This window comes from Rhamphochromis sp. 'chilingali' (assembly GCF_963969265.1).
Source record: "Rhamphochromis sp. 'chilingali' genome assembly, chromosome: 12".
NCBI lineage: Eukaryota > Metazoa > Chordata > Actinopteri > Cichliformes > Cichlidae > Rhamphochromis > Rhamphochromis sp. 'chilingali'.
In genome coordinates, this window is record NC_137939.1 from 35,434,203 (window position 1) to 35,451,995 (window position 17,793).

The 17,793-nt window shown below is 42.2% G+C and overlaps 1 protein-coding gene across 3 annotated transcripts in view; it reads left to right on the forward strand.

Moving 5' to 3' along the window:
* The window catches only part of itpr3 (inositol 1,4,5-trisphosphate receptor, type 3), a 70,227-nt gene that overhangs the window by 47,744 nt on the left and 4,690 nt on the right, over nt 1-17,793 (forward strand). For 2 of the 3 annotated variants that reach the window (XM_080897856.1, XM_080897857.1), the window contains 27 exons: nt 265-384; nt 796-918; nt 3,600-3,800; nt 3,895-4,010; nt 4,957-5,092; nt 5,178-5,303; nt 6,714-6,839; nt 6,922-7,042; nt 7,150-7,331; nt 7,426-7,574; nt 7,656-7,764; nt 8,933-9,026; nt 9,800-9,975; nt 10,404-10,560; nt 11,611-11,825; nt 12,084-12,284; nt 12,922-13,032; nt 13,395-13,490; nt 13,584-13,691; nt 13,788-13,871; nt 13,950-14,060; nt 14,573-14,765; nt 14,899-15,018; nt 15,164-15,333; nt 15,872-16,036; nt 16,124-16,313; nt 16,387-16,479. In XM_080897856.1, the coding sequence (XP_080753982.1) occupies nt 265-384; nt 796-918; nt 3,600-3,800; nt 3,895-4,010; nt 4,957-5,092; nt 5,178-5,303; nt 6,714-6,839; nt 6,922-7,042; nt 7,150-7,331; nt 7,426-7,574; nt 7,656-7,764; nt 8,933-9,026; nt 9,800-9,975; nt 10,404-10,560; nt 11,611-11,825; nt 12,084-12,284; nt 12,922-13,032; nt 13,395-13,490; nt 13,584-13,691; nt 13,788-13,871; nt 13,950-14,060; nt 14,573-14,765; nt 14,899-15,018; nt 15,164-15,333; nt 15,872-16,036; nt 16,124-16,313; nt 16,387-16,479 (3,793 nt within the window). Of the gene's footprint in view, nt 1-264; nt 385-795; nt 919-3,599; nt 3,801-3,894; nt 4,011-4,956; nt 5,093-5,177; nt 5,304-6,713; nt 6,840-6,921; nt 7,043-7,149; nt 7,332-7,425; nt 7,575-7,655; nt 7,765-8,932; nt 9,027-9,799; nt 9,976-10,403; nt 10,561-11,610; nt 11,826-12,083; nt 12,285-12,921; nt 13,033-13,394; nt 13,491-13,583; nt 13,692-13,787; nt 13,872-13,949; nt 14,061-14,572; nt 14,766-14,898; nt 15,019-15,163; nt 15,334-15,871; nt 16,037-16,123; nt 16,314-16,386; nt 16,480-17,793 lie in introns of those variants that run through there. The other variant, XM_080897858.1, reaches the window with a different exon arrangement.

A 17,793-nucleotide genomic window follows, 5' to 3' on the forward strand; every position in this document is an offset into this window, starting at 1 on the left:
GTATTTTCACATATATTTGCACATATTTCAATAAAACAGTGCACCTATTTCCCCTTTTACTAACAAAATATAAAAAATGAAGGGTGTCCTTGCACTCTGATATCTGTTTCACCCATGAAAATAACACTCATAAAAACAAACTGACATTGACACTAGAAAACTAAAATGAAATGAAGTATTTTAACCAATCAAAGTTAAACTGACCATCATCTGTCTAACTGCACATGACTCCACTGTTTGCCATCTTGCTCCTCCCCCCTGCAGATCCTGGAGAGGTTGAATAAGATGTGCAGCAGCGGAGTTTGGAAGAAGCAGCAGAGGCTGCTAAAAAACATGGGTGCTCATAAAGTGATGCTGGACCTGCTGCAGGTCTCCTACGACAAGGTAAGACAGGACACCCCAAATTAAAAGCACCTTGGCAGGCTTAATTAAGCAGGTCAATTCAAATAGTGCTGCACTTGAAGCCATGCAGCCTTATTTTAAATGACATTGAAATCTCACAGTGGAGTTTTTCATCAATAACTTATTACAGATGTTCTTTCTTTTTCCAGTCTTCTTTTCATTTTGAACTGTGGAGTAGTTATAATAATGTAATACTTATCAAACAGGCTGAGATTTGTTATTTAGCAGCCATTCATATTTATTGTAGTTAACTTTTGCCCCTGGTGTTCGTGGATTTCTTTCGTTCGATTAAAATATATGTATATATTCAAATAGTCTGGCTGTAGCCAGATTTGAGAGGAGAGTTCAGCTCAACCAAGACTAACCATCGTGTTTGTCTCTGTGTGTGTGCAGAATGATGTGAAGATGCAGGAGATCATCAAGTATACTCACCTGTTCCTGCAGAAGTTCTGTATGGGGAACCAAGAGAATCAGGCTCTGTTGCACAAAAACCTAAACTTGTTTCTCAACCCGGGGGTAAGCTGCTTTACAAATGTGCAAAAGTTATACAAAATGCTTATTTAGTTCATAAATCTGAGTGGACGTTCAGTACGCTTTAAGGGTGGTTTTTTTTATGTGTGGTTACATGTTCAGACATCTTTGTGAGGACAGAAATTGTCATGCTACTACACCTGTGGGGACCAAGAGTCACTTATGGGGACAAAATGCCCGTCGCCAACGAGTTTGGAGGCATGTTTGAGACTCAAAATGTGGTTTCAGTGTGAGGGTTACAGCTAGGTTATGGTTAGGCTTAGGGTATCCGTTAGGCATTATGTCAATGACATGTCCTCACTAAGATATGAAAACGAGTGTGTGTGTGTGTGTGTGTGTGTTTCTTTTTCTTTAGGAATATGTCAAGTGAGAAAACAGTCTTACAGTTTTTTCTGATTGCTTACAGTTTTTTCTGATTGCTTAAGCACATTTTTTGTAACTATTGGCTAATTTTGCAAAACTCTTCACACAAATAAAACAACCTGTCACCCAATAATCAAAACATTGTAGTTCTCTTGCAAAAGCAAACACAGCTGGATTAACTCCTCACACCTTCGTAAAAATGGTGTTTCCGTATCAAACAGTACACACAAGCCATCATCTACTAAGCACACAATGCGCCAACTGCACACTGATGGTATGAATACAAAACACATCTGGCTTTTGCTTTCTCTGTGCACAAGGTAGGCTATGTCAGTTTGAGCTCATACTGCTGTCATAGATCCATAAGCATAGAGGGATCCAAACTTCAAGTACTGGTGTTTATTCAAACACATCAAAACAAACACAAGTGTTCATTTCCAAGTATAGGATTATTTGCAATCGCCATAATGACTATATGGGTTACTTGGTCTGCAGTGAACATGCTTCCTCTGCCCCAGCATCTGGTCATCTAGCAATTCTGTAAAGTAACAATTTCAGTATTTTTACATCAATGGTATTGGTGTGTTTCTCATTGGCATATGCCAGTGCTACAAATCTTAGTGCGGAGTGACTGTACTAACCGATTCTCATTTCAAGATGTCCTTATGATGCCTGCTACAGTGTAGCGGCTCGAGTTAGGCTGGACCCGTTGGCCAGCTACCCTCAGGGTCATTCCACGGTTGATTACATGGTCCACTATTGTAGCTCTGATGTCATCAGCAATTCTATTTCTTACTCTTCCTACCCTTCCTCTCCCCCCTCCTCGTCTTCCTCTTGCTCCTCCTTGTCCTTGTCGTCCTCTTCATCCTACTTCTTCACCTCCACGTCCTCTTCCTCGGCCTCCTCTACTTCTCACTCTTCCTGCTCCCTCCATTGTACTCCGCACACACAGCTTACCTGTATTATAGTGCTTAGGCTGATTGCAAAGTGAACTAATTATCTAAAAAAGTTTTCACATGTGAAAGTGTGCCAGACAGTTGGCAAATTAGTGTTAATGATAGCCATACATGTGTATACTTTTGCTAGGAGTGTGTTGGAAATTTGGTAATTGAGTGTTGTGCAGTGAATTGTGCCTACAGTCTTGCAAAGTGTGTGTTACAAAATTGCAAACTGAGTGCAAAGCAGTTTTTGTGCTTTTAGTTTTGCAAACTCAGTGAGTGGTTTTGCTATAAGTCTGAATAGTTTTAGAGATTGTGCTACAGGAATCACAGTTAGGGTTTAAGCATTCAGAAAAAACTGTAATATCTTATCTCCTGTCCCACACTCATAAGTTGAAATTTCTGACACTCGAGTCCAATTAGCCAATTACTTCCCTGTTTATATACCCAGCCTACATTTAGAGACACTCGTTGCCAGATTCTCTTTAAATGCAGTGTAGTCAAACCTTTCAGTTTTAGTTTTCTATCACTTTTAATTATCTTTACCTTTAATTTCTGTCAGCTCTGTGAAGCTAAATAAGCCAAAATCAGAACTCTTTTGTATAGTTGGATTTTCTTCTACATAAAACACCTGATCAAGTTACTTCTGTTTAAACGGCTTTCATTTATTTTACTTTAGCTAATCAACTTTTACTCGTTTAAAGAAAATGTCGGTTGTCTCTGGGTTTTTTAAAGTGATTTGAGTGGCTGGTAGAGAGAAACCTCTCTGACAACTCTAATGCTCGGTGTACTGAAGAGGACTTGAATGAAAATTAATCAGCTAGAGAAAGAATATCAGCCTCTTCCACGTCATGCATTTTTAATGTCGCTTTGCTATTTGGGCTGACTGGGACCTGATGAATGTAAAAACAAAGAATTACCAGATTTTGTTTTTTTTACCTGATTTTTGTTTCTCAGAAAAATGAGAGCCACATACGAGGACACTCGTTTTAAATTTTGATAGTACAGTGGCAGTATGATGTCCTCATAAGTGGATATCAGGCCCTTGTAGAGCAAAATTTTATATTTTGGTCTAAATAACCCAAAATGTGATGTCCACATATGTGACGCCAGGTCCCAGGAGGTTTGTGATTAGAAACCATATTATAAACTATAAGCTGTTTTGTGGTTGGATGATGTCACAGGGACATAGTGACATAGTGAAAACAAATTCCCAACATTTTCCAACATTCAGGAGGCAGTTGGGGGGTTTTGTAATGAAAAAAAAAGTCAAAACTATTCTTATCTAAATAAATATCAGTGTTGATGTGACTGACCTGAAGTGAAACCTTTTTGATTTCCAAACTTTTCCTTGTTCATGTCCAGCTCCTGGAGGCGGAGACAGTGCAGCACATCTTCAGTAATAACTACCAACTGTGCAGCGAGATCTCTGAGAGCGTGCTGCATCACTTCATCCACTGCCTGGCAACGCACGGCCGCCATGTCCAGTACCTCAACTTCCTCCACACCATCATCAAGGCCGAGGGCAAGTACGTCAAGAAGTGTCAGGACATGATCATGACCGAGGTGAGGATGAGACGCACCGCTTCGCTTCTACTAAAACATCCACCCGTGTTTTCATGCTGATGTATTCAACTTTTCCTTTCATCTCTTCTTGTAGTTAACAAACGCCGGTGAGGACGTGGTCGTCTTTTACAACGACAAGAACTCGTTTAAAGTCATGCTGGAGCTGATGGCAGAGAGCAGGGAGGGCGTCAGTGAGACCAGCCCACTCAGGTAACCAAGGCAGCGATGATGATGATGATGATGATGTTGAAATAATGAAAAAAAGCAGTTTTATTAATCCATCCATCGTCGTAAAACCTGATACTAACCATAACGCGGTCATTTAAAAAATGACAGGATTGTATTTTATTTGTTAAATGACTGAAAGCTTCGAGCTGGAGACAATAACAGGATAAAATGATCCTATAACAGGATATAAAAGGATCCAAACAGCATGTCGCTCTGCATGTTTAAGATTTTTTATGTCCTTCCTGATTCAATCAAAAAGGAATTTGTGTCTCCTCTGATCTTGAACCAGCTACTCAACATTGTATTAAATTTCTAAACATGTTTTCTTGAGAAGTTCTTGCAGTGATTGTGAACTTATAGTTATACAATTGTTCTAATGCACTATCTGACGTGATGGTGGCAGTGCTGTGTCACTGTTCTAATACCAAAACCCAGACACAATGATGCAGTGTGTCAGTATCGCTCTGGACGCGTGGCTGTATATTAAGCTACAGATGACGTCGAGGAGTTCATTTGTTTCATCAGTCAAATCGTTTAAAAGAAGAAGCAGAGCAGAAGTTTGTACCACCTTAACTCTGCTGCTATAAACACACAAGTCGTGGCTCTTCTGATGAGCCTTCAGCTGATGTGGCCACAGCTGCAAAACAGGAGACACGAGTCATGACTTGTTAAAATGGACTGAATGTTTATCAATCTTTAGTTTTTCCAGAATTGACAGATTTGGTTCTGGCAGATTTTGCCCTATAAGAAGTCACATCTGTTTTCAAGTATATATACGTGTGGGTGCATATATATTTTACTTGAGTCTAAATACTGTGTGGACAACAAAGTTTTTCAAGTTACCATCAGGTGCTTTTATTTCCCATCCCAAACATGCTGTCGTGTTTCCGTCTGAGACCTGAATGTGAAATAATTTCCCCCCCTGCAGGTATCACATCTCTCTGGTGGAGCTTCTGGCTGCTTGTGCAGAGGGGAAGAACGTGTACACGGAGATTAAATGCACCTCCCTGCTGCCCCTGGAGGATGTGGTCAGGGTGGTGACCCATGAGGACTGCATTACTGAGGTTCTCACCGCGTTTGTGTGGTTTAAGGTTTTTAAACTGCTTTGATTAAACCAGAAAGCTAACTCGACTTCCTGTGTGTCTCCAGGTGAAAATTGCCTATGTGAACTTTGTGAATCACTGCTATGTGGACACAGAGGTGGAGATGAAGGAAATCTACACATCCAACCACATCTGGAATCTGTTTGAGGACTTCACTGTGGACATGGCTCGGGTAGGAACAGCACCATAGTTTATCATCATAACTGGTAAACTATTGTAAATCTTTACCTCATTATTTAAAACTACACCCAGGTTTAACACAAGCCTCCAGCTTTGTAACATTATAGTTACAATAATGTGCAGAGTCTTTCTTTATATTTTGCTTCCACTGAGTTGGATTTGGGGGGGAAGTGGTCTTGAGCACTTGAGGCTTTTTTTGGACATTGGCAGATTTCTTTTCCTTTTTTTTGTTAAACCTCACCTAAAAGCCTCCTAATTCAACAGATGAACCAGTGCTGCCTTCACATAACAGACAATTTAATAAAGAACCAATTTGAAATTTAGTCTCTTTCGTCCAGTTCCTTTAGTTCAGGGGTGGGCATCTCCAGGCCTCGAGGGTTTAGATGTGTCCTTGATCCAACACAGCTGATTTAAATGGCTAAATGACCCCCTCAACATGTGCTGAAGTTCTCCAGAGGCCTGGTAATGAACTAATCATTTGATTCAGGTGTGTTGGCCCAGGGTGAGATCTAAAACCTGCAGGACACCAGCCCTTGAGGCCTGGAGTTTGCCACCCCTGGTTTAGTTGGATAACAGAGTTTGGCATAAAACATTTTTACACCAACAAGGTGTTACGTTCCCCTAAAAAGGTCCAGGGGTGAGGGAAAGTAACAAAAGGTGTCCAGGTTGAAAAAGGAGACAGGGAGGCAAAATAGTTAAATTAACAGGTTTATTAATGCTTCCATTAATAACTTACCTACAAGAGACGAACAAGCTGCTGTCACCTTTTAAAGAAAGAAAACAATAAACTGAAAGTATGCCAAAAACGGTTAGTACCAAAACACACTCCTCTCCACACAGCAGGGGCAATCCACCTCCAAACACACACACACACACACACACACACGGCAGGACAACATACATTGTATGGAAAACCATACATTTCACACCTGAGCCTCAACTCTCGCGGCCCGGTACTGGTCCGAGGCCCGGGGGTTGGGGACCGCTGGGTTATATGATTGTTGGGTTTTTCTCTGTATGTGTTACTGTAGGGTCTACCTTAAAATATAAAGCACCTTGAAGCGACTGTTGTTGTGATTTGGCGCTGTGTAAATAAAATTGAATTGACACACCCACACAAGGTCAATTTCAGGAGGAGGCCCTGCTAGGATGTAAGACAAGGTGATTCCCAAAGGGCTATTAGCTTAAAACTTGGCCTATACCAGCATTGTGTGGGGAGTATCCTTAAAAAATATCTGAGGAAATTGAAGAATAGGAGGTCAAAAAAGTGACAAGCCTAAAAAAACTATCTACAGCAGAACAACAGGTAAACAGTTTCTGAGAGTCATATCCATAAGAAAGTAGACAAAAAACAACCTGACGTGACATGGTGCTGATGTTCCGGGTTTTTCCCTCTCTGCAGGTCTGTAATAAACGAGAAAAGCGTCTTTCTGATCCCGTTCTGGAGAAATACATCATCGGCGTGGTTTTTGACACCATCAACGCCTTCTTCAGCTCCCCTTTCTCTGAAAACAGCACTTCTCTGCAGGTGAAGGAAATGCTTCACCTTGGTGATATAAAACTGTTTAGGTGTGGTTCCAGTTAGTTGATTGCTTCTCTGTCCCTGTCAGACTCATCACACCATCGTGACTCAGCTGCTTCAGTCGTCTGTCAGGCTGCTGGACTGTCCCTGGTTGCAGCAGCAGCACAGAGGGCAGGTGGAGGCATGCATCAAGACGCTGGCTGTGACAGGTAACAAACCTGGCACCGCATTACGTCTCAGCCATGAATGATTCCCATGGTTTTCTCTCACATTCCCACTTAAAAAAGGGTGACTAAGTCTTGTGAATTTTGTCCAGCTAAGAGTCGCTCCATCTCTGTGCCTTTGGAACTGGAGGCTCAGATCAACACCATGCTGTCCACGTCAGCTTTGAACTCTTTGTCGCGCTCCAATCCAAACTACAAATCTTCCTCCCGCCTCACCCGCCCTAGCGCTCCTACCAACCCCTGGGACTACAAGAACATCATCGAGAAGCTGCAGGTGCACAAGGGCACACCGAAAAAAAGACTTTTCTTTATTTACATTAACTTGCAGTAAACTGTATTTAACCTTGTTCCCTCTGTATCTTCCTCAGGACATCATAAACACTCTGGAGGAGCGTCTGAAGCCACTGGTGAACGCTGAGCTTTCGGTGTTGGTGGATGTCCTCCATCAGCCGGAGCTGCTGTTCCCTGAAGGAACCGACATCCGACAGCGCTGTGAGTCCGGAGGATTCATTTCCAAGTAGGTCATCTGAGTGTAAAGCATGCTTGAGCACTGACACTAGAGGGATGAGGGGAATTATGATGTCCGTGTGCTGACCAGGTTGATCCAGCACACCAAGGCGCTGATGTCTTCAGAGGAGAAGCTGTGCATCAAAGTCCTAAAGACTCTGCAGGAGATGCTCATCAGGACTCTGGACTTTGATGAAAAGGTGAGTTAATAGTAGCTGGACTACCACAATCAGCCTGTTTAACTTAAATCAAAACCATTATAATCACGGTCGAACAACAAAGGCAGGTCCTTGAGAAATACAGTATATTTAACCCTCCTGCCTTCTTGGGACCTTTTTGTGCCACTGCTATGTGTTAAATGGCTGCCATTTCCACTGTGTTCAGTGGAATATAACCAAACTTGCCACAGGATAGTTTTTACCTGTCAATGTTAATATTCCAGTGTGAATTCCTTAAATCAGCCTAAAATGGCTGAGCAGCAGAAATCCCCACACCCATCACCCTGGGGACCATTTTCTGCCCATTGACTTCCATTATAAACGCTATTTTTCAACCCCAAATTATCATCATATGATTTTATTTTTTCTTCTTTTCTTGGATGTCAATGAAGACTCAGGGCCTTGAAGTTTTAATTTTTAAATTGCAAAAAAAATGCAAAAAAAATAATGGCAGGTCAAAATGTATGTTGGTGCCAATCTTTGGTCCATCTAAAGGCCTACTTATAATGACAATCACATATTACTTCAACTGGTTTTTTGTGGAAATATTTAGTTTCGTTTTTTGGTTTTTGGGGCTTATAACACAGGGCGCTCATGTAATAACACTGGGATTTGAAGGGTTAAAACAACGAAAATATAATTAAAACTTTACATGAATATTTCAGGGAGAAGTAGTTTTACAAGGTTGGCTAATTTAAAGTGGAATAAAATATGGATATATGGTCTTTTTATGGCGTGGCTGAGAATGGTCCCTAGGGTGATGGGTGTGAGTTTTTTAAAGGATGGCAGGAGGGTTAAAGAAAACCACAGTGTTGTTGTGGTCATTCTTCTTTGGTGGTTTTGTAGCTTCCAGTGGTCCTTTTGCAGTTTTTCCATATTTATGCTTATTTCATTTGAGACAGTTTGTCTGGAATGGGACCACAACCCAAACACTCCCCTTTCGCTGAATCATCTTCACCTGTTCGTGTTTGCGTTCCCCACCCTCTCTCGTCTTTTCCCCATTCTTCAGCCTCTCTGCCAGGCCTTGTTGCTGCCACTGATCATGAATGAAGCCTTCCCCAAACTGAAATCTCTGGCTTATTTCTTGGTTTTGTTTCAGTTAAATGTAACAGGATGGAGACTGAATGGACTTTCTGTTGATTTGTTTCAGGGACTAGTGCTGCGGAAAGTTTTACTGCAAAACTACTTGTTTCCAAACAAGAAGACCAACCAGAAGAATGACTTAGCTGAACTTGGAGTTCCAGGTAAACTGCTTCATACAAACACTGTTCAGAGGAAATAATAAACACTGCTCAAATAAAATGCAGGAGACATTTGATCATAACAGTATAACATAGTCAGATAAGTTCAGGAATGTCATTGTGTTCAGTGAAGCACAAAACATCCGAAATCCGTTTCACCTGCTTTGTTAAATTCAATTGTAGACTGGACACGAACCCAAAAAGAGGATGACTTTGCAGGTGGTGGCTTCATTTCTCTGTCTTTATCCTTCCTTACTGATCTTTCTCTAGTGCTGCTTTTTGCTGGTGTCTTTGCTGCACAGGTAGTCCAGCTCCTTTGTGATGACGCATCCATATTTGACATTGATAGGTTTGTTGTCTCATGTATATCCTTGGAGGGTGGCAATAACCTCCATGTGCGGGCCAGCAGTATTCTGACTGCTGTTGGATACCAGGACGAAATCCTCAGACCCACCCATCATGTTTATGTTGCTGTAGCGGACCCTGGGTTAAAGGCTTTTGGTGTGTTTATATAGTTACTAAGAAGGAATTGAATTCCCCAGACTTGGATTTAATTTGTAACCTGTTGGAAGTTATGTGTCGGTGCGTTCAGTGTTGCTAATTAGAACCACTGAGCTCACTGATCCAAGTCTGGGGGGAGATTCCCCAGGACACCATTTATTTAACATGATTTACGTAACACAATAATAGCAATCTAATGTGTTTATGATGCTATAATCTATATTGTCTGTGCACAAGCTGCTATATTATGCTGTATTTTTCTTTCTGTGAGTTAGGCGGTGAACAGGAGCGGGACTGGGCGGCAGTGGCAGCAATCCAGTGTCGTCTGGATCGTGAAGGAGGAACGAAGCTGTTCACAGATCTGGTGATGAGCACCAAGAATGATAAGATCTTCCAGGAGAGCATCCAGCTGGCCATCTGTCTGCTGGAGGGAGGAAACACTGAGATACAGGTAGCAGACAGGAGAAGTTTCTTTGCTCATTTAAGTCACTGTTATGAAATTACAGAGCCAAGTCTGTTCTAAAAGCACAGGAAAAACCAAATAATACATCAAACGTGTAAAAACAATAGATCTGAGACAAGAATGGTCACTTTTTTTTGAATAGTGTAGATTAGTTTTCTCCAACATAGCTGATCCAGAGATCGCAGGATGTGGTACTGGCAATGGGACCGTTTTAATGAAAGAAGTTGGTTCTTGGTTAGACGTGGTTGTACGCTGGGTTTAGTTTTGACCATCTTTTATATATTGTTTTAAAACAAAGACTGCTTCAGAGCTGGTTTTGATTCATTTTAGGCATGGTTTTAGGCTGGGATGGTTTTCAAGCTTGTTTTTGGTCCCGTGTTAAACTGGTGTGTTGACTCTGTCCACTTCTGATGCAGAACTCCTTCTACAAACTGATGATGGGGGACAACAAGTCAGAGAAGTTCTTTAAAGTGTTTAATGACAGAATGAAAGAAGCTCAGGCCGACATTAAAGCAACGGTTTCTGTTAATGTTGGAGAGATGACGCACAAGGCCAACGAGAAGCTGGAGAACGGTGAGAGTCATCTGAAAATAGTTTAGGAGGACACATCTGTGCAATCCGATTATTCTATAGTTTCAATGTACGTCCATAGTTATGGTTCCTTAGATTTATTTGAGGATGATATGATCAAACCCCATTTTGTAACCAATAGTTTGGCATCACTCACTGGAACTTTGATCAGGTTTAGACATTTGATATAATGTTTTAAATGGTTAATTAACAAACAATTATGTATTATGTCTGTGAAGGTTCTCAGTCATCCAGGTCATCGTAGTCTAAGGAGCTTGGGAAGAAAAGCGTCTGGACTTCTTTAAGTTGCTTGAAAACGTTTCACCTCTCATCCGAGAAGCTTCTTCACTTCTAGTGTCAAATGGTGGAGAGTCCCAGATTTAAGCCTAGTGGGAGTGACCCACCAAGAGGGTCAAAGGACCCCCTGATGATCCTCTACCTAATCACATGAGCCAAGGTGTGAAAGCGGGTGTGGGTCCCAATCAGCCAGAGTTTTGGGTGAGCTCATTGTGTAACCTGGCCCCACCTTATCATGTGATTTCCTGAGGTCAGATGGCCCAGGATGTGAGTGGGCGTTAAGGCGTCTGGGAAGGATCTCAAAACTGGATTATAGATGGCAGACAGTTGGTGTCGTAAACCCCGCCTCTGTTCAAAGATGGTCGCTCACAGTGGACATAGATGCTTCTTTCACTCCTCTTTCAAACCATCTGTCCTCTCTGTCCAAAACGTGAACATTGGCATCCTCAAAAGAGTGACCTTTATCCTTAAGATGCAGATGGAGTGCTGAGTCTTGTCCCGTGGAGGTGGCTCTTCTATATTGTGCCATGCGCTTGTGAAGTGGCTGTTTGGTCTCTCCACCGTTTGACCCTAAAACTGAAGAAGCTTCTCGGATGAGAGGTGCAACATCTTCAAGAAACTTAAAGAAGTCCAGACGCTTTTCTTTCCAAGCTCCTTAGACAGTTATGTATTATGCACCTTTGTGAAGGGAAAAATAAGACTCTGAAAAGGTTTGAGTTCCGAAAGATGTTTGTAATAATATTTTATGGTTTAAAGGTGGCTCCACCACAATGGGTGTACTTCCGGGTACAGGGGGTCATCCACTGTTGGTACCAGGGGCGCCCATTGCCCCAGGCACCTCCACCCTGCCAGCTCAACCTATTGAAGAACAGAAGGAGGTGGAGACAGAGATGGGACCAGCTGTTACCATCATGAAGCCGATCTTGAGGTTCCTACAGCTGCTTTGTGAGAACCACAACAACGACCTACAGGTCAGTTCCTGCTAACTACTGAACAGTGTTGAGCCTTTTTTACAGATTGTATAGCATTAAACATGTGACAAAAAGTTAATATCTACTACCTATATTTTAGAGACAAGTTGGATGTTTTTCTCTCCACTTTAGGCGGGTCTTTTAGCACCGTCTGTTAGAGGCCAGTACAGGAAGTAAAGCTGTTTGTCCCAGCATCTTCTTCATGTGAGCACACATACAGAAAATGTAAGGCTCAAGTTTGTGACTTTGTGTTTCCAGAACTTCCTGCGTTGTCAGAATAACAAAGCCAACTACAACCTTGTGTGTGAGACACTTCAGTTCCTGGACATCATGTGTGGTAGTACGACGGGTGGCCTGGGCCTGCTGGGCTTGTACATCAATGAATCAAATGTCCACCTCATCATTCAGTCCCTGGAAACACTTACAGAGTACTGCCAAGGACCCTGCCAAGAGAACCAGGTACATGAGAACAACAGGGTGGAAACAATGGTTTCTACTTTTCTTTGACCGTACAGGTTCCAAGGTGGTGCAGCGGTTAACGCTGCAGCATCACTGTAAGAAGGCTGTAGGTTCAAACCTGCAGCTGGAAGTTGAGTGTTCTCACTCTGCTTGTGTGGATTTCCTTCCTCCAACAGTCCACAGACATGCTTGTTAGGTTAACTGTCCCTCGTCAGTAGTGATGCATTTGCGGTAAAGCAGATGATTACATTATTAACATTCATGGGGTAACTGCTCACTAAGGAGTGGCCAGTGGTCTCCATTTCCTAGTCTGGGCAGATTGATATAGCTGCATGTGACACAAAGCCAGTGGTTGGTAATGCAAGACGATACTTACTACTAGAAATATGAGAAAGTCGCTTTGTTCAGTGCTATTGGTAATGTCTGCTACCAGACAAGAAAGGTACATCCATTGAAAAAGAAACTGGCACCAGCACCCTGAAAACGTGGGCTCAAAAGGCACCAAAGAACCACGAGTGCCAGCACAACAGATGAAGAGACCTGATGTTATCCTCTAGTTTTTAATTTTCCAGACGTTCTCAAGGTGTCCTTTGTTTACTGCACTGTCTTACACAGACATTTGTTTTCTGTGTTTCAGACATGTATCGTGACCCACGAGTCCAACGGCATCGACATCATAACGGCTCTGATCCTGAATGACATCAGTCCTCTATGTCGCTATCGGATGGAGATGGTGCTGCAGCTGAAGGTAAAATGGAGTCGCCTCTTTCATTTAGACGGAGTTCAGTGTAGCGACACCATAGTGGCAAAAGTGCAGAAATCTTTCTTATTTTCATATTTCTGTGCATTAAAAGAATCACAGGAAATCTAACACTGCTTGAAATGTAATTATGTTTAAACATGTCATCTGGGGCGCAGTGTCGGAGGTGATCAAATGTAACCAAACACCATCATTTATCTCTCACTCTTTTAGGTTAATGTGTGGGTTTGTTTCCAGGTTTTTAAGTCAGCATTTCCACAAATATCATTCCTGTCTGTGTAAAGATAGAAGTCATTGTCTCTAGTACTTGACAAACGGTTCAGTCCATTTGTTTGACTGCTGCTCGACAGGACAATGCCTCCAAGCTGCTGTTGGCTCTTATGGAGAGTCGTCACGACAGCGAGAACGCAGAGAGGATTCTGCTGAACCTGCGGCCACGAGAGCTGGTCAGACCCTGAACCACATGTCCATAAAGCAGCTGTTAAAGATCTTATTGAAAAGCAAGAAAAATCTAAGTGTGTACATGTCCACTCTGCCAGGTGGAGGTGATAAAGAAGGCCTACAACCAGGAGAGCGAATGTGAAGATGTGGAGGTGGAAGTTTCTCCTCGGGAGGTGGGGCACAACATCTACATCCTGGCTCAGCAGGTGACTAAACTCAATTTCCTATTGGCTATCTGGAAGAGCTCATGATATTTTGTGGTTGGTTAGGGTCAAAATAAAGTTCTTGATGTGTTTTTGCAGCTGGCGAGACACAACAAAGTCCTTCACAACCTCCTAAAACCTCAAAAGAACAATAAAGAGGGAGAGGAGGGCATTTCCTCAATGGTAAACATCCATCCATCCATCCATGTCAAGTTGTAATCATCTAAAACTGACACCATGCTGCTGTTTGTGTGTCTGCAGCTGAACCTGAACAACCGACCTCTGTCCCAGATGTTGAAGTCCTCAGCTCCAGCTCCTGTGGTGGAGCAGGACCCGCTGGAGTACTACGAGCAGCTCACTTCACAGATAGAGGTATTACTACTATTAAAATAAAGATCTTTATCCTGAGCCATTGATCCTATAATACTTTGTGGTTTGGTTATCAAATAGCACAAAATGGCATTTGATCGTTTGGGTAAAACGTAACTTTTTCAAATTGTTTATTTAACAAGCATCTCTGTTCCTCGGTTACACAACTCAGTCCTGGTCTGAGTCACAACAATCTAAGCAGAGATGCTCCCCCCTCGTTCCAGCCACCACCAGGAAGTAGAATTCATAGTTCAGTCACTGACCATATGCTTTATGGCAAGACAGCAGTAGGCCCGGGTTCGAGTCCGACCTGTGGCCCTTTGCTACATGTCTTCCTCTCTCTTTCCTGTCTGTCTACACCATCCATAACCCAAAAAGGGCAAAAGAAACCCCGTAAATTCTGAAAATGTGCTTTCTTTGAGTTTGTCAACTTCATCTCTACATTTTAGAAAGGATCGAGCTTTTATCATCTGTGTAGAAGACGTTGTCTAAACTACGTATCTGTCTGTGCCCAGATTGTTCGCGATGACCGCAGCATGGAGCAGATTGTGTTTCCCGTTCATCCCATCTGTGAGTTTCTGACAGAGGAGTCAAAGATCAGGGTGTTCAACACCACTGAGCTGGACGAGCAGGGATCCAAAGTCACACATTTCTTCGAGCAAACATCCTTCCTGCATGGAGAAATGGAGTGGCAGAAGAAGCTGAGGAGTGAGTACACACACTCAGTGTGATCTGTAAAGGCTTCATTCGTATGAGCCAGGTGCTCACATCAATTCTACTTTTGCTCAACATATAAAAACCCAACAGCGTGTTCAGGCTCAACATGTATGTGTTTGTGCAGGTATGCCAGTGTTGTACTGGTTCTCCAGAAGGATGACTCTGTGGGGAACAATCTCCTTTAAACTTGCCCTCTTCATCAACCTCATCATCGCTTTCTTCTACCCCTACGACTCCGGACAAGGTACTACTGCAAGTACTGATAGATCTGAAAATACGACTAAACACACGAACACTGTCATTTTATTTTTGTCATCATCTGTAGAAAGTGTGGAGGACTGGTCGAGGTGAGGATGTGGCACTTAAAACGATGCTCTTCTCCTCTGTAGGTGCAATCGACGACTCTCTGTTGTTGATGCTGTTCTGGGTCCTGACCGGTCTCTCCGTCCTGGGTTTGTTCTCTCAGCGTTCTCTCACGCCGTTCACCGTCGCTCTGATTCTCAGGTCCATCTACCACCTAGGCATTGGCAACACGCTAATAGTGCTGGGAACACTTAATGTGAGAAAACACCACATTACACATCTGCACCCTGGGTGTGATTAGCTTAGCATGGCTTGGTACCCGTTTTAAATATTTAAACTCTTGATTCACAGTTTACATTTCTAGGTTTTATTCAGAGTTGATGAAGATTTTTTCTTTTTTAAAATCAAAATGACGATTTCATGTTTTTTTAGTTAAGTTTGGTGATCAGTGAACTGGTCAGTTAAAAAATATAAACTGTGAAGACACTGAATACACTTATCAGATGTGACTGTGACTAAAAGGAAAATATTCTCCTGTTCTTTTTGAGCTCTAGATTTGAATTGTGGTTTTAGAGTAGAACATTCTAGATCAGAGGTGTCAAATATGTGGCCTGAGGGCCGGAATCAGGCCTTGTTTTATTATTAAAGGCCAGTCTGGGCAATGAGCTAGCAGAACTTTTCTGCTTTTCTTACAATTATTTCTTACAATTGGCCAGCGTCCTTTTACATCTCTTTGGTAACAACACCTCCAGCCTGATCATCCACTGTGCTGTCCATGTTTTGTCCATTTCCAGCTCATCAATAAAGTGGTGTTTGTGGTGAGTTTTGTGGGAAACAACGGCACATTTATTATGGGGTACAAAGCCATGGTGATGGATGTGGAGTTCCTCTATCACCTGGCATACGTCCTGACGTCCACACTGGGACTCTTCGTTCACGAGCTCTTCTACAGCATCCTGGTAAACAGCAGACACAGTGACCTGTCAGGTGTTTGTGCTGTTTGTGGTAGGAAGGGAAATCTAAGTGTCTGTGTTCATTTCGGGCAGCTTTTTGACCTGATCTACAGGGAGGAGACCCTGTTAAATGTGATAAACAGCGTGACGCGTAACGGGCGCTCCATCCTGCTCACGGCACTGCTCGCTCTCATCCTTGTGTACCTCTTCTCCATTGTGGGCTTCCTCTTCCTGAAGGAGGACTTCATTATGGAGGTCGACCCGCTGGCACAGATTGCTGCAGGTAAATTCACAGCTGTTAAAATTAACCCTCATACCAAAACCTTAATCGGTACTAGTTACTGTCTCCTGTTCAGCTTCTCAAAATAGTGAAGCCTCTCAGGATTTCCTCAAGTCGTGCTCTGCAGACGGAGTCAGCTGCACTGCAGAGACCAACACTGAAGAGGAAGGTAAGAGACAGACACATCACTAGATGGTTACTGACAGTAGTCAGTTTTTGCAACATGTATTAGAAAACAACTCGTTCAGCTAACTAAAATAGATACAATTATCCAATTTCCACCACTTACTGGAGTCCAAGTATAGACAGAGAGCTAAATAACTATATAACAGTTTAAAATGGTGTTTATCCACAGATACAAATACAAAAATATGTTTTGGAGCTGTTAAACGGTAAATGGGCTGGTTCTTATATGGCGCTTATTTTACTCTACTGGAGCACTCAAAGTTTCGTAAAGCTGGTGAGGATGCAATACCAGCGTTAAGATGCATTAAGTCATCGTGTGGTTTGGATTTGAGGAGGATGTAGAACAAAATGGGGTAAATTGCAAAACATGCTGAAAAGTCATCCATGCAAAATTAAGACTGTTTTAAACTCTGCATGTGAACATCTCCCCACGCCAAAGCTATCGGCGAGACAAACGGAGGAAAATGGTTAAGGTTACTTTAATTATAGCCTTAGGTAAATTTGCTTTACAGAAAAATGATAGCATGGGGTTAGTGGCACGTGCAAGTCTGATTCCATGTTAATGCTTATCGAATGTGAAGCATATTTGTAGCTGGTTCAGTGAAATTTGGTCGAAGTGTGATGAAACTTGCAGTTCTGGAATCTGTGAGATCTCAGCTTTTAGACACCGTGCCGTTTGTTTGGTTACATGAAGTCAAGTGAGTTCATGGCTTTGTCATTTGTGTTATTCATATTTCACGTTACTTTACTGCTCGTTTAATTGTTTGTTGTTTTGGCTGTTTGGTGGTTGTAGAAATGGTGTTTATGAGCTTTTAGATCAGATTCTGAGGTTTTCGTGGTGATATTTATATAAAAACCTTGACTTCAGGGAGGGTATCACAATATCCCAAAAAATATTGCAATATTAGATTTTCCTCATGTCGCCCAGCCCTAGTGGAAGCCACCATGAAACTGACAACAACCTGGCTAAACATCAATATCAGCTGCATATAAGCTAACATTGTGCTAGCTAATTTTAGCTGAGTGTTCAAAACTAAAAAAATGAAATGAAATAAAATAAAATAAAAATCACACTTTCCCACTCAAAACTCTTAGAAGATTATATTTTCACATCATACAAAAAGTTACTCAGAAAGTGTCAGAGACCAACAATGTTAGATCCACTTCAAGAGCAGCCAGCTAACAACAGCTAACAGGGGCAGATAGCGCTTAAATCTTCAACATATCCTCAATAACTCACGTAGTATCGCTGTCATTGGTCAGAAGTGAGCTTCACTCACTTACAGACTCGTATCAC